The sequence below is a fragment of the Nipponia nippon genome, unplaced genomic scaffold (genome assembly GCF_047370975.1).
Source record: "Nipponia nippon isolate SJK-2023a ecotype South Korea unplaced genomic scaffold, ASM4737097v1 scaffold_2, whole genome shotgun sequence".
Taxonomy (NCBI): Eukaryota; Metazoa; Chordata; class Aves; order Pelecaniformes; family Threskiornithidae; genus Nipponia; species Nipponia nippon.
This window is the reverse complement of record NW_028262336.1, coordinates 100,057,304-100,074,793: the sequence shown is the minus strand read 5'-3', so window position 1 is coordinate 100,074,793 and position 17,490 is coordinate 100,057,304. Positions and strand designations below refer to the sequence as shown.

The window sequence follows — 17,490 nt, the reverse complement described above, 5'->3', positions numbered from 1 at the left end:
TAAAGATGTTTACAAACTCACCATGATGCAAAAGAACAAACTCCTTTTGACAGGGGAAAAAAAAAAAAAAAAAAGGAGGCAGCAGCCAGGAGGCTGAGTCACAAAGCAACACAAAAGGACAGTACAACGGGCGTACCCGCAAACATACACGCGTGCATGTGCTTGCCAGAGCAAGTTTCTAATCCTGGAACAAAATGTCTGGTTTAGACGGTGTAGAAGAAAAGCAGGAACGCACAAGGACACTGATGCCACAAGGATACGTGACACGCTACACATACATATCTATTTTCTTTGACATCAGACGACTTCGAAGTCAAGACAAGTGTTTGAATTGGTTTATGCTAGGGCAAGCAGCTTGGCAATTCAGATGCAGTAAGTATTCATCAAAAAAGTAATTGTTGCCATTAGATCATACGGGCACGTAGTGAAATGATCGCCTCATGATAACAGCTGGGCCCAACTATATTTGTTAGCAAAAATACAGAGAAATGGAATTCTACAATTTGACAAGAGCCTTTCTCTTTCTTCCTTGTATTTGTAGAATATGAGATTTCAGATCTACAGGGAAAAAATAAAATATTCATAAAACAATGAAATACTGGAATGTGTAGTTCCTCCAAGGACAAATTGAAAGAAATAAGTCTATGTAATGCCCATCATTAATGTTTGGAGCCAACTACTCTGAAATGGAAAGTCACTAAAAGAAACATCAGAGCCTTACATTTGAGCAAACTTATGTCAAGTATACAAAATCTTGAAATTTTGTTAGGTCAAGGCCAAGTTTTCTTTCTAAACAGTTGAAAAAACTGTAGCGAATATTAACTTTTTCACGTACCTAAGGCAATTTGAAATTAGGTCTTTATATCTCTATCTCTATCTATCTTTTCCTTATCCACTATTACTGTTGACGTCCATATGTGCCCAAATGCCCTGAAGTTACCATTTGAAGTACAAAAGAAAAGAGCAGAAGATAAAAAAAGCGCGTTAATTCAGTCTATAGGTATATTTCATCATTTTTTTCTTTTAATTTCCAATGGAAATATTAGTATGTTTTGTAAAGTATACACGTATGACCAGATTTGACAAAGCAAAAAAAAACCCCAGATCTTCAATACCACAGCTATAATTCTCTATTTGGAGTCATAGCCAGTCAGATGTCTAAACATGTGCATCTTCTGAACATGTAAGAAACTGCAAATATTTACAAAACTGTATTTGCAGATTGTGGGCTTTGGACCCTTTTACAAATTCCGGCCTTGAGCCATAAAATTTTAAAAGTAGACCATATATTTTGCCAAAATGCCTCACAGTTTCATTCTAACATGCTAAGAAAACAGTGACCTGAATCTGCAAGGAACAAAAAAAAAACTTAATAAAGACAGACACACATGAAACAGTAAGAGAAAATGTATACTTACAGGGGAAATATCAATTATACCATAACCTTATACATTAAATTGCAAGAGATAAAGTGAAGGAAGGAGAGTGTTTTCTATCATCGAAGTAGAACGGGACATCACTTTAAAGTATTTTTATACTGCTCTTCCTGCATAATGCAACTTATGTGCCAGAAATGAAGGAAATGGCAAAGGTTCACAAAACCGTTTTTTCTAAACCTGCACATATAACTTTTTTTGTAACAGGAGTAAAATGCTGAGAATACTTCTTTTTTGTGAAAAACAATTATGTGGCAATAATTTGCAAACTTATTAATGTCTATGGAGTAGAAAACTGGACTGAATATTTTCTCAGGTCTAATTCAATCCCCATTCATGGCAAGTGTAGCCTTTCAGAAAACTTACCAGGAACACAGTGGGATGCATATACAGCTTTCAGTTGTAGAAGTTTGTTACATTTCAAGAAAGAGGCATTTGAAGGACTACTACACTGCCTTACTCTGCACTTGAAAACATTTATCTGTTTTCTGGCTCAAGGAAAAAGAAAGCCAGATCCTCACATCAAAATGCCCCTTGTAATCCAGTGCAAACACATTTTACCTGCACGCATATTAATTTAATTCACGACAATTTCTATTTACTACTTTACTGCAGTAGGGATGACAGGACCTCCACAGTCCAGATCAGAGTAGACCAATTTATGAAGAAATCACAGTTTGAAAATCTCTGATGACCACTGCAATGGAAAAAACTGAATGGGGAAACAAATGGGGGAGCAAATATAATTCATGTTATCAATGAATATGTGGGTGAACTACAGCGCACATCGTTTTTAAACCCAAGGTCATCTGCTTAATCACGACTGGCTGTGAGCAGTAAGTACCAACTATATATAACTGAATGTCTCAATACTGGGATCTCCTCAGAGGTGAACAACCACCGGTCAGTTGAACTGTTGGTTTCCCAAGTACTAAAGCCACAGGAACAGCAGCACAGGAACAGGACTCTGAATTCAGCAAAAGCCCATTAGAGTAATGAGCCACATACGTGTTTTGGTCTCCACCTCCCCATTTAGCGGGAGAATTATTGGCTTCAGGGATGGGCAGACAGGTATTTTTCACATTTGCATGATGTTTGAAATACATTTTGAGAAACATTACTATATTCACACTTAGAGAAATGTAAGGCTACATTTTACTATTCCTTTCCCTGTAAGATTTGTGTATATTTGAAGTGTTATCAATAACAATGAGGAAAAAATACAAAACCAGATAAGCTTCATGTATGGTAGTAAGGCTGTGCTTGTCATGAAGCGAGTATTGTCGTCTTTCACAGTCTGGTTCAAGATGGCTTCAGCTCCATAACTACAAGAAAGTGCTTGTAATGTTACAGTTTAATGACTGTATATTGTCATAGTTGAGAACAGTGAGAAAATGTAAGTAACTAAAAGACAATTTTGCATGGTAAGCATATGTGAAGTTAAAACTTTGGACAAGTTTGAGAGTTATGTATCATCACTGGGATACGTTCAGTTGGTCTACACTGGCACAACTCAACAACTGAACAACAGTTCAGTTTCCAACCCAGTGTCTAGGCTGATAAAACGCTCAAAAACACTGAAGACATGAACTTCCATTTCCACTGGAAATGCAAAACACACAACACTGATCTGCTACTTCTCTTACCTCCCTCCCAAAGCTACAGTGGATAATCGGACATAATATGAGACAAAGAGACAGATGTGTACTATACGATGGTAGCAACAACTTTCACCACCTGATTTTCTAATTGCAAAAAACGTTAAAATATACTCATACATGTAGATTGGTAGTATATAAAGAGTGCACAACACAAAGCGTTGACAGGAGACCTGTTTACCACTTACGGCAGCAGGAGTAAAATCCCAGCCCTAGACAAGACATCACTTTTGTCTCAGATACCAACACTGGGTTATAAAAAAATCATACAATAATGGATTCTGAACTGATACAAGCTTTATGTCACTTTCTCAGGATCGCTAGAAAAGCAACATTGTTAATACAAGACAACCAAAATCAAGACAAAGATCTGCTGAAAGTGGAAGCTTAAAAGTCAAGCTCCAACGGAGTAAGCAAGTGTCCACTGTTGTAATCACTGAAACTAGGCACACAGTTAAGCCTGTGCAGGATGAGAGCACAACTCTACAGCTACGCACCCAAGTAACTAGTACCTTTTCCTCAAGTACAAAGAACCTGGAAGCACTCACTGAACTCATGCCTGGTCACAGAAGACATTCTTTATAATAGAGTTGTTATATGTATGCACTGCTAGACAGTAAATCCTTTAAAAAATTCGATTTATCCATTGTCTAAAATTAATTTTTCCATCTTAAAATACATATCTAATTATACATTTCAGCCTTTTTATGTATGTGTGGATATATTTAAGCCATGGAAACCAGGAACAGAACTGCATTTAGAAGGTTTTTAATAAAATTTTACAAGTATCTATGGAATGGGGATGTTTATAGTATAACACTAAATCATAACTATATGGCCAGAATAACCAGTAACATACAAGTTCTTATGCTAGTTATCCTCTAAAAGTCTATAGGTAATTTTTTTATATACCAGGCAGTGAGAAATTAATGTATTTATTTCACAGCCACAACACTGAGGTCCTTTGGTTAGCTAGCCTGAGACTGAATTACAAATTTAGTCAACAGCATCTATGCCAATATTGTAATGTTAATATAGGCTATAGTTGAGGTTTTATATTTTCTAATCAATTTTCATTTGTATATTTCATGCTGATAAGAGGTAAAACAAACAAAAAAAAAACCAAACATGTCTTATTCAAGTTTTACAATAGAGGAACAGAACACAGAACTAGAAGGGAAATGGAGGTCATTGGTCCTGAACTCTGACCATAGGCAGAGTTCAAACATACCAAAACGCCTCCTCGCTAATGCTTGTCTAACTTATTCTTTAAAACCTCCTAGGATGGAAAATCTAGAGTCTTCCCAGATGATCTCTTTTCCTAGCTACATTGTCTTTGTTACATTCGTTACACAAACAAACATTACCTGTATTTTCACAGGTGATGAAACAGAGACAAGATAGTGACGTGACTTGCTTGACGTCACACAGAAGAATAGCAGATACAGCAATCTAACAGCTTATTCTCAAACTATCTTATTATATCACACTGTACTCCGCGATCTTCTTCCTGGAACATTCTAAATCCCCTGGCATGTTATGGGTTGCTCATACACACTACTAATTCACAGTCATCTTCGGGGTGTAACATAGCAAGTGTTTAAAAGCAGTTCAACACTGCTTTGGGTGACAGAAGAAAAAGATTATTCTACGGAATCTGGAGGAAAACAAAATGTAAGTAGGAAAACATAACTACTCCAGTAGGGAATTTAATGGGAACAGTACAGATGACCAACAATCTTTAAAGTCACAGTACTCTTGTTAATCTAAAGGATAAAAAAATAACAATAATTTGAAAGATAGTTCTCTAAGTGCACTTAACACAATGTATATTGAGATAATTGGCACCAACTCAGAAAATACTATCATCTGTTGAAGTGCCACCTCAGTTGCTTCAATATCTGCAGCATTCTTGGATTTTCACAAAAAGTAAGAGGCTCAGTTCTGTTTAGCTTGTGATACACATCTAGCCTACACCCAAAAGTGGGATAAGAATAGCTTCACTGCTTTAACACAGTCAGTGTGCAGTCTAGGCAACATAAAAGAAAACAAACTATAAATAAAGACGTACATAAGTTCTTAAACTAGAGCTGGAGGGGGGAGAAGAGATGGGACTTGCTTTCAAGATGCTACTCCCTCTCTCCCCTATTTCAAGAGATTAATAAAGATATTACAAGGAAGGGAAGCGAGGGAAAGGGAGAAGTTTGTAAGGCAAAGGAAGGAAATTAAGTACCTGTAATTTGTCAGAGACAAAGCAGAAAGTTTGTGCGCACATGCGAACAGGTTATGCTGTTAGCACATTCCAGTGATAAGTTATATACATCAAGACTATAAAAAGTATGTGGAAAAGACAAAAGCCTATTAGATCCCAGGAGCGAAAGGCAGAAGTTGATTGTGGGGTTTTCTCCCCGAGGGCGAGCAGAGTGTCAACAGTCTTTCGAATGTGACGAATATCCGACTGCAGGATGTCATACGGAGAGCAGAGGTCAGCCTATCCCGAAGGGCAGCCATTAGAACAGAAAAAAACAGTGCATAAAATTAAAAATACAAAAATAGAAAGATATTGATAAATAAATTATCACAATATTCTAGCATAAACATGTAGGAATAGTTTCTTCCTAGTATTGCCTTAGTCACCAGACACCCCAGCTTTCTTTTATTTCCTCTAAATACTCAAGCTATCGTATAATACCAAAATGTTAAGATAGAAGAGCTCAGTCCTTCAAATCCTTCCAAAATTATGCCCAGATTCACAAGGGTGAGGAGGTGCATGTGATCCGCTTATTCCAATGAGATCTGTACACCTTTGTCCATCTGGGCCTTATTCAAATGCTTAAATGGAACCAGCTGTAAAATCTAACTTATACAGTAGCAAACAGTGGGTTAGAAAGCTGTTAAAAGCACCAGCAGCAGCAATATGAAGTCTCAAGAAAAAGTACTTAAAGAAATTGTTAGAAGTATGCAAAATTCTCTAACACAATAAATAATCTAAAACTTGGTATTCAAATATCATCTTAAATGATACCCTGGGATGGAAACTGAAAAAGTCAATGTAGAACTAACTGTACTTAATTTTAATAAAGTTTCGAAACTGAAGAATTTGACACTAAATTCCTCAGGTAGCACTTTAAAAGTTATTAGCAGGTTAGGTTCCCATACCTTTTTTTGGAAAGTATCAATGCCTCCATGTAGCAATTTACTCTAGACTAGCTATACAAAACGAAGTTTAATATGTAATAATATCAATATGGACACACAATATTTAACATTAAAATCAAACAAAGCAAAAACTAGTACTTTCAAAATGCAATCTAAGATACACCATTTTACGTTGCAAATGAAGCCTTACTATCAACAAAGATGGTGAGTATAGGAAGTAGGAAAGAGATCCCCTGTTTCGGAGGAACACTATGCTGCTTTAGTAGCTTTTAGGTTTCACCTCCTTAATGAACTGATGGTGCACCCAATAAATGAAGACATGGCAGTTCAGATGTCGGTTTTCTGTTAGTGCAAAGTTTCAAGGTCTAGCTGGCAACAAATTAAACTTTAAAATATTTAAAAGTCTCCTTTATCCTGAAATGTGACTAGTGAAACTGGAAGTCAGAAGTATCATTCATACACAAAGAAAAAAGTGACACTTTTTTTTTTTTTTTCTTTTTTGCTTACCATGCCTGGTTCTAGCTTTAACAGGAATTAAAAGCTGCAAAATTTTAATTTTGTTACTTAGGCCAGCAGATACACAGAGGGGGGAAAAATACCGTGCCTAGCAACAACACTCATTTTTCAGAATTTTTTCAACTCAAAATTCTAGTGCGATAATAAACTTCAGTGCAGTTGTATTTGGCTTTTTCTAAAGGATGAAAACTCACAGGCAGAACAAAACATGCTGATCTTGTTTAAAAATGGGATAGGGCTAGTACTGCATTCAAGAACATCTACATCCACAAGCTGCTTACCAGAGAAACTAGTTTTAGGGCAAACAAACTACTCATGACTATCAACTACGTAATATACTGCACTTTTACCAAAGACACCAATAAACCCAACAAATGCTGGATTAATTTCGAAATAGCATACAAGACTTAATTCCTACTTGTTGCAAGTATAACCCCAAAATAAATATCTAAGATACACTGAACTTAAATTTATATAAAAAATTTGACAGAACTGTAAAACAAGGACTTTTTAATGATTTTTGTCCACACACCCCCTACCCCCCGCAACAGTCCCTACTGCAGTCAAATGGAGAAGGAGGTAATTTCAGAGTTAGAGAATGAGAGCTGGTAAATAGGCTGAATTTTTACAGAGACTGATGAACTTGCTAACCAGAGATTAACACACTAAGCAGTATACAGGAGAAGCCAAAGCGCACAAAAACAGCCAACACATGCAGAAGACGCTTCCTATGGGAACCGCCATGCTGTGCTTTAGTGAAATTCAGCGAAACCTGGGAAGCCTGAGAAATGTCTGATCATTTTTTCTTATTTTTGTGTCTTCTGTGACAATGGATAATTTGGTGTTACATTCACATCTTATTAAGGAAAATGTTTATATTGTATGTATTTTAAACTTCTGTAATGTAACTCTAGATAAAGAAAAATATAGCTTTTCAGTAATGGTGAACATATTTCCACTTAAGTTACCAGAATTTTACACATGCGGTGAAATAAAAATACCAAACTAAAATAGGACATCATGAAACAGTGAAAAAGTACATGACCCCCACCTGAAGTCTCAGACAATCAACCAACCACCCATCCATCACAAACACTGCCCTTCTCATTTAGGAGACTGAAATTATTACTAGTAAGAACTAAAGTGATACTTAATCATTAAATTTATGGACTGACTTATTATGTTTATGAAGCTACGTGATTAAATCAGAGTTGCCAAAATCATGCATGCAGAATAAACACAGTAAGACAGAAGTGGAACGACAAAAGCATGACCAGCTGTTTGTGTGCACAAACCACCCTCATTCTACATGCTCCTGCAGTGACTGTGAAAACAGATGGCATTTCAGAACCAACCTTCTCAAATTTTGACTCTGGTAAAAAAAGTCAAGAGTAAGTCTGCAGAAGTGCATTAAAGAATGAAGTCTGTAGTGCATATGCGCTATACCCAAAACACAAATGAAAGGAACCTCAGAATTACGCTTTCAGTACTCTAATTGACAGCATACTGAACCACTTAACTCCATACTGTAGGCCAAATAGTGTGCATTACCGAGCCCAGAACCAAAGGGTGGAGAAAGGAGTCATACCTGATAAAACTTACTGCAACTTCATGGATGTCTCATGATGAAACTATGGAGAAGTAACTGATTATGTGAACTGATCAGAAAACAAGCATAAGTGGTAACTAAAATATACCTTGCATTAAACTGAGAAACATGATTACTAGTTGAACAACTAATAGGTGGATAGAAGATATAACACTTGACGCTTTCCGTTTGGTTGCTTCTTTGGTCTGTCACTTTAGCATACCAAAGCCTCCTGTTTTTTTTTCTGTTGGTTTTACTTAATTAGTAATCCCTACACTAACATAAATCATATTGATTTTTAGAATATGGCTGACGTTGCAACATAGTGGACCTAGTTTTCAGAGGAGGAGGTGAGGCGCAGTAATAGCTCCCGTTTGCAGGACTTGAAAATCACTGGAAGGGGCACAGCTAAGCCTTTTGTAATCTGAATCTTCATATGATAACTTGAGATCCAAAAAGCCACTTCTTACCATCCCACTCCTTTCTGTTCTGTATGTGTACACCAAGCAGCTGACTGAAAATTGGAGAGGCATGGCAGAAGTCTCTCATTCCCACCTGAGAAATAACTTGTGCAACTATATCATGGTGCACAATTACTGACATGCCGCAACACAGAAGCTCAATAAACCTGCTGTAACAACTGGCTGTGAAAGATTTCATTTCATCACTACCTTTTATCAACAGATACTACCATTCTAGTATTAATCATGATAACTTAAGTCTATCTTTATTTCAAGCTATATGAAGACTGACAAGGTGTGTCTGTGTATGTGGGGAAAGTCTTTCTTTCCTTTTTTTTTTTTTTTAGATAACATCACCTAATTTTTCTGACCTGAAGAGGCCCCATAAAGGGCCAAAAGATGCTCAAGTGCCTAAACTGTTAAGATATTACATTAGCGTAAACTGCAGATCATAAAAATTAATCTGTGTCTTTGTAAAAAAATGAATTCTGCATTTTGGCACACAAACACTGAAAACACTTTGTTCAATTTCTTTTTTGTCAAAATGCTTAGAAGGTCCTACTTCTGATATGCCATATTTGTTCATCATTGAGAACTAGAAAAAATGCAGACGAAAAATTGTAACTTTTGCCTTTCAAATAACATATTGCACTTACAGCTTTGTTTTGGTCTAAATCTCACTTGTAATAAAGTATCATTCAGCCCACCACAAATTTTTTCCTTTTGACAGGAATATTGGTTAACATTACTGAAAGTGCATAAGAAAAAATGCTCTGTAATATGGATTACACCAAGAATAACAGCTACCAAGAATGAAAGCTAAAGCTTAATTTATTCATATATTAAGTTATTCATTTGCAGGTTAAAATGGGAAAGTCTACTTCTTTACTACTAGTATGAATACTGATTCTAATGTGGCAACTGACAAGTTGAAGGAATTTATATGAATATTTTTGTCTTTATTTACATATATAGTTACTGGTTTTATGCAAGAGCAGTTGAAACCAAAATACTTCCATAACTTTCCATACATACTCATGTGATAATAATTCAGACTCTTCTGGTCTTTTTTAATACCTCTGGGATGAGATGTCACTAAAAAGAGTAAAACTGCATTAGAACTGGTACATTTCACACTTCAGAGGCCACACAAAGAGAAACAAATCAAAAAAATAGCTTTATTTTTTAAACCCAGAAAGTGTGAGAGGGTGGGTGCAATAAAGGTGGACTGGGTAAGCATTATAAGCGGTGTCAGCAGCAGGTTCATATGACATTAACAATCTACTCCAGTGAATGGCGCCATCCAAGCACTGCATGCCATTCCGAAAAATGAAGTAGGACAGGCACCCCCTGCTTATCACACAACTACTGCCACTTTGCTTATTCAGTCTGTATCAGCCAAAAAGCAGGAGTGTTTGTCATTCTATCGCTATGACAGAGGAGATTAGGCAATTGGACAGTTTTTAGTTAACAATGCAAAATAAAGTTGTCTTTTGTACTTTTCTAAGTAACAAAGATTGTACCTTTTTTGTCATATACCTCCTGAGGGCCACGGCAGACATTTTCTGAATCTTCAGGCTTTCAGATGCTTACCTGCCACCATCCCCGCCTCACATCAAACAATAATTTTGTTTTGTTTCAAAAAATGATCATTTACAAAGATCTCTGATAAGGCTCTACAGGAAAAGTTAGTGGCAAAACTGGACACAAGCTGACTGTCCTACAATTCTCACACTTTTGATAGCCTACTGGTGCAGTAAGAGCCTTGCTATTTAGTTTCTTATTAAAGGGTCACAACCATATGCTTAAAACATCCCTTTTGCATATGATCCAGCATGTCCCTTCTGCATATGATCAGGAGCATCATATGGCCATTAACAGAAAGTGATTTCAACATGTCACCCATTGTACTGAAATTCTCATCTGGCAGGTAATGGCTTTCAGAATCATCTACATACCAGGTCTTTTTTATAAAGAGATGCTTGTGTTCCTGAATTTTGTATTTGTGACTCTTTGGTCAAGATGCCAACTCCTGATACTTATATGACACATTTGGATATGGATGCCATTGCATTTTTCTACACTTGGATGAAGTTTCCCAGGATCATTCTGGGGAAAGCAATTTTGACCCAAGAATTGAATGCTGAAAGCCACAGAAGAGACCATGCACATCTGCACAACACAGTAATTACTTAGCTATTTTCTTGTTTTCATTTTAGATTATTTGACAGGATATTATTCTAAACCTGTGGAGCTTAGGAAATAGCGTGCACTCTCTTCCGTTCCATAAACAACTGAAAACAAACCAACAGGAACTATGACAACTTTAAATCCTTAAAAAAACCCATGCAGCAGAATTTCAAGTTAATTCTCAGGAACTAAACATGGACATAAATATCACAGAAAAGCCTAATACCTATGGGTACTAGGATCCATAACTGGAACCTATTACTTTCCCATACGACGCTTGTTTTTAAAAAAAAAAAAAAAAGGATATAATACACTGCATTCTTTTTACTGGTTTGTCCAGAGGTAGTTAGGCAACGTACAACTCATCAGCCCGAAGCAGCATTAAACACACCATCTGTAGTTCTTTAAAAACTTTGACAGATAACTATCATACTTGCTATCATACAACTTTGTATTCCTAATACACGTCCCTCCAACATGTAGCAAAGTTCTATCATCTACCATCCAGCTCCGCAACACGATGGATTTTCACAATATATAGCAAACATACACATTTGCAAACTACCGACAGCTAATCAAAAAGAATATCCTCAGAGTACTTAAAATCTATTGTAAATTTACAATTGCAAGCCATTCATTTAATGTTTAAGTGAATGAGTTTTTCCCCTCAAGAGAAGTTAACGCTTATTTAGATTCATAAGGATAGTTTATAAATCAGATTGGTAAGATCTGGCCTTGTGCTTAATGCTGTGTGCAACTCTGCAACAAATATATTTTAATAAAATAAAATAAAAAAATCTAAAAAATTCTACATTAATTTCAATGGAAGCATTACAGAGGTGGGGTAATAAATATATTAAAATGTCTATTCATAGAAAACAAAATGGTATTTTTCCAGAAAGCTTACTTAGAGAAATCCAAAATAATAAAAAAAAAACCTCGGAGTAAAGGCTTTGCTTAGCCATCTGTAATATGGCACTGCAAGGATCTTTGTAAATTTTACTGTTTTATTTCCATTTCTGAAAGATCTCTTGACAACAATGAAAACAGCTCTTGGCCTTTTCTTTCCGAACAGGCTGTATCCAGAAAAACCTGATTTGTATTCTGATTCACTGAACAATTCATGATGCATCAGAAGACAACGAATTTTGGGGCAGCTTAAGAAACACTCCATGTCTACAAGCCCACAGCACTGAGATTTTGATCTTCTCTGAAGTGAAATTTTACCTTTAATATTAAATCATTCTAACATAACAAATTACTTAATTACAAGAACTAAATCAACCATTACAACTTAGAGGCCCAGCCCATAACACTGAATTCTCAAATTACATTTATGATGAACCATTCATTGGAGTTTTAAGATAAAAGTCTCCCCCTCAAAATTCCTACAAATAGCAAAAATGAACTGTTACTTTTGCTGTCCTCCAAATCAAGTGTTAAAATAGAGATAAAATATAAAGAATTCAAACCAAAATTCTTTCCCAGTGTGAAATCTTTGCATTACCATCTGCTCCCCAAGGGGGTGGTGGGGGAGATACACACAAAATATCCTTTTGTTTCAGCATTCTTGAAACACATACTAAAAAGAACTCAGTCTTAATTATATTGCCATATGTAGGCAACAACACGGGGAAAACACATCACGCATTTTTCATGCTTTCAGATTAAAAAGACCTTGTGTAACACTTCTACTTTCTTTTGAGGGTCATGTAATTTGAAATTAACTTTCTCTTAATAGGTACTCCTAGACCATAAGGGAGTCTTTGAAATATTCCCAATGAAACTCCAGAATTCATTACACCATTTGTAAAGATATTTTTCCTCATTAATGAGAATAAACTACACGATGAATGCTGGCATTCTTAAATGAAAAACAGAAAACACCAAGCACTGCAATCTCCCTATTTCCAACTTCTGAAACACATATATACACATTATAGAACCTTACTCATATTTACATTCCATACTTAACACACAATGGTTTTCTTCACATCACTGCAGAAGTGTTTCAGTACAAGAGATGAGTGTGTTATTAGTCACTTTTACAATGCATACTGTAGAGTACTTAATATTGTAAAAAAAGGAAAATCAATAATTAAAAAGAATGAAGTCCATATTCTAAAAGCACTAGGTAAAAACGCAGTTATGTTGTATAATGAAAAAAATAGCAAACTTTTTCCTAATTACGTATTGCCTAATTACCATATTCCTTATTTATTTTCCATGGCAAAGATAAGGAGGTATTGGGGATAATACTGAATGACTAATGTAAGACAACAGTTGCAATTCTGAAGTGCTATGACATGAGCCACTTAAATGCACTAAAGTAGTATTAAATCACATTACTGAAATCAATTTTTTAATCATATGTCTTTATGGCTGAAAAGCTGTAGTTCATAAAGTTATCCTTCAGCTTTAAAATAATTCATGTGTTTTTTATTTTTGATCATCTAGAAGTGACAGACTTAATTAAATTACCTCTGGTATCCCCAGTTTTCTACATGCATCCAGAAAGTTTTCCACGTTTCTCCTGCATTTGGCCATGCTAAGTTTAGGCTGTAAAAACAAGAAAAAATAGTTTATGGCAAAAGAACTCAATAACATTCGTTAAGTCAATAAATTAATCTATTGCATTATTCTTGTACTGATGCACCATTTCCATATTTCTCCTGAAAACAATGCATAAAATTCCGCTCAACTTTTTTTTTCTAGCACTCTAAAAACATCATGCCTACAAATACGACCTGAGTATGTAAGTTCTGGATGCCATGTGCTTTTACTTAGTCATTAAAGTCACCAGCACATTTAGATCTCTACTTGTTCACATCCAGCTTGTGAGGTTCTAAAACCTGCCTCTTGCAATGATCTGTGATAGACGACATTGATTTTCTGGACAGCAAGTAAACTGATAAAGGCTTTCAACATACATCATGGGGAGCAGACTTAGCTCTAATTAACAGGCTCTTACTCTAAATATTTTATGTACTCACAAATGTATAGTATCTATACACAATTTTAATGTCTCTGAAGAATAAATTTCCTATTACTGTAGAATTTCACATACTTCCATAATTTGCCTCACTCAGGACTATTCACCAAATAGTTACAGAAATATGTTACAACAACTCACTATTTTGCTTTCTCAATGCAAGATGTGAAACAATGGTAATTCCTGAATATCCACTTAAACCAAGAATTCACTATAGTAGCAGGGACTTTAAAGAACTAATTTTCTAGGCTAAAGTAATTTGAAGGCTGTTTCAAGCAAGTGAACATCATCAATATACAGTTGAAACAAAATGAAAACAGATTTCAAATATTTGCTTTTTGTTATAGAAAACACCACAAGATTTTTATCTTAAAAAAAAAAAAATCAGCAACAAAACTTAAGTTTTTGCCCCAGAAATTCAAGTTTTTATATTTTGGCAATATCATATTTTTACCAAAGACAGAAGTAATTTAAAACCAAGCAACAGTAAAAGAAACTCCACTAGACCATCTGAAAAAATGTCTTTTTCTTAACATCTATCTTTTTGGAAGTTCTTATAGATTGACTCTGAAATACACATGCTGTTCTCAGAATCGAGTATCAGGCTGCACATGGCAAATAGTTCCCAATATGTACATTAAAAAAAAAGGGGGGGGGGGGGGTGTGCAGGGCAGATAGTCTAAAAAACATACAAAACCTCTTCAGAACCAGACTGGTATCAGAAGTCTGGAACAAAGATCTGATTGAGAAAAAGACATCAATAAACAGAGCAAATACTAAGAAAATACTAAGAAAATTAAGTTTCAAGAAATGCACACACACAGATTACATAGATTTTACGTCCTGAAATCTTTGGATCCTTAGGTTTGGCAAGCCAATATTAAACCACTACAGCACGTTTCTGTTCCATAAAGCAATAATTTCTACATTTAACCCAATAGGAAGAATATCCTAATAAGTGCTGTAAGTGCTTTAGTTACATGACACCTGCTAAGCCAGGCATTGCTAAAGTTAACCTCATATTTCTTCAATCAACAAACAAGGGGCTAATTTTCTTTTCAAAAGTGTCTCCTATAATAAAATCTTGTAATCGTGGAATTTCATAGTGTACTGAACAAAAAAGCCTTTATGAAAAAAATCTGATCTGTTGCTAGATCAGAGAAAGGCAGAATAATTTTATTCACTTACAGATGTGTGTATATACACACACACACACACTCTCTATTTATATATAAAATATATACAAATTAATGAACATTTAAATTTATAACTACATAAATGTTGCCCCTAACATCAAAGAACATTCATTGAACAGCAACTGTTTTATGTAACCAAATATCATTTGGTAATAAAACAGTAATTTTTTAAATGTTCCTCCCTGCCCCCTGCAATATAACAAGAAACATTCAACTTACTACTGCTGGTGAAGGTACATGAATACTTCCCACAGACCGAGGACGAACATGATTTACTAAATGGCAGAGAACTACACCATCCATCAGAGCAGACCCCAAGTCTTCAGGCAAACAAATCTTTAGTCTTGTTTCAATGTTCTGCAAATGAATAACACAGACACACTTTAATATAGAAATGGATGAAGTGGGAAAAAAGAGAATATGTATCCTCATCTTCTCCCATGCTGTAGACACATAGCCAGTTTTGGAGATTTGGTTTACCAAGAAACATACTACCTTTTTATAACTAATTATTTAAAAACTAAAAACGAACCCTCTCTACCCTATGTTGGTCACTGAATTATGTAAACTTCTTTAAAAGAACTCAACACTTCAAATGCTGCTGTCATAATATGCATTTATTTTTATATATACATATAAAACCACATATGCATGCAATTAGCCACATGATTGCACTACATGTGGCTCCTTCCTTTCACCATTTCCTCAAGTCTTCTACTTATGCATCTCAGATTTTTTATCATCAGCACTTTGAATCAGAACTACATTGTGTTAATCACTGTACAAGCAAAGAGTAACAGGCAATCTTTCCCCAGTAGCCTAAAAATTACTTAGGAAGCATTAGAGTGATCAGAAAGACAGGTAAGGCAAGGCAAAACATTCAGATTTGAAAGAGAATTTTTGGATACTTGTTAAGTAAAACCGAAGTCTCATTGAAAACGATTTAATATTGCAAAATAAAGTATTTTAAAAATATTTGAGAATTTTCCAGGAAAAAAACCCTACAATAAGATTGTTACATATGATGAGTTTCCTATATTGTGCTCCAATCTTGAAAACATTCCAACACTATACTTAGAGATAACTCTGAGATGAACTCTCAGAGAGAATTACTTCCATTATCTTAAAATAGATATTTCTTATTCCTAGTTGAACCTCCTTAATGTCATTATTCTCTGTTAATACATTACCTCAATCTATGCTGGGTGCTTTAGATGAAAATAGACTATTCTCTTTAGAATCGAAGGAGAGTTGGAACGGATTTCTGAAGGTCACCTGGTCTAACAAATTTGAAATGAGATCAGAGCCTCGGTTAGTTAAGTTCTGGACATCTGCAAGGAAGGAGATTCCGCAGCATCTCCAGGCAACCTTGTTCAGTGTTTCACCACCCTTATTGCAAAGAATTTTCTCCTTATAGCTACTTAAAATTTCTTTCTCTGCAACTTGTGCCACTGGCCCTCATTCTTTCACTGTGCATCTTTGAAAAGCCTGGCTTTATCTTCTCTATTACTACCCTTCAGGCAGCTGAGGACAGTCGTGATATTCTCAGCACTCTCTTCTCCAAGCGAAAGAAATCCAGCTCTTAGCTTCTTCCTCATACATCCTTTGTTTGGGTGCCCTCACCATGAAGTAGCCTCCACTGAACTCACTCTGGGGTTTCATTATATTTTCCCAGTTTTTCTTTTACTAGACACACTACTCAAGTACTCACATGTATGGTCTCACAAGTGCCAAATGAGGGAGTGCATCACGTGTACTAATATGTTTTGCTTTCACCTTGGATTAATTCATACATTAGAAAACATTTTTGGTATATATGTACAGAAATTTATACATTAAGAATATATTTTGAGACTTTTTTCCACATCTGTTAGAAACAGGTTTATATAAGTTAATGAATTAAAAATTCCTTCTCTTAATAAACTGATTTGCCTGTTGGGAGACTACTCTGTATAGATCAGGGTGCTTTTTTTTTTTTATTAACACAGTGCACCTACAACACTATTTCAATGCCAGTTCATGGTTTCAGATTAGATTTAATTAAAACTGAAGACTTCAAGAAGTGGATCAATTCTCTTTCAATTTTGTCACCATTGAAGAACTGCTCTCTTTTTCAAAATCATCCATACCACACCAGCAGACAATTTGTTCCACTTAGCATGCCAACACTATTGACCTTTGAGTGACAAAAATCAACCAGTATTTCTCGCTAGACTCTATTGCTCAAGAGTAAGTGGCGAATTACTCTCAAAATGACAACTGTCTGAAGTGCCCATGGAGGTATACAAAAATCA

At 35.4% G+C, this 17,490-nt stretch overlaps 1 protein-coding gene across 4 annotated transcripts in view; it reads right to left on the bottom strand.

The window, feature by feature from the left end:
- LRCH1 (leucine rich repeats and calponin homology domain containing 1) overlaps positions 1-17,490 on the bottom strand; it is a 135,399-nt gene that overhangs the window by 7,121 nt on the left and 110,788 nt on the right. For 2 of the 4 annotated variants that reach the window (XR_015704702.1, XR_015704703.1), the window contains 3 exons: positions 15,416-15,553; positions 13,490-13,567; positions 5,328-5,585 (listed from right to left, as the gene is read on the bottom strand). Coding sequence is in view for 2 of the 4 variants with exons in the window: in XM_087757321.1 (XP_087613447.1) it covers positions 13,490-13,567; positions 15,416-15,553 (216 nt within the window). In the remaining 2 variants the exon portion in view is untranslated. The remainder of the gene's footprint in view (positions 1-5,327; positions 5,586-13,489; positions 13,568-15,415; positions 15,554-17,490) is intronic. The other 2 variants (XM_087757321.1, XM_087757322.1) reach the window with 1 other exon arrangement.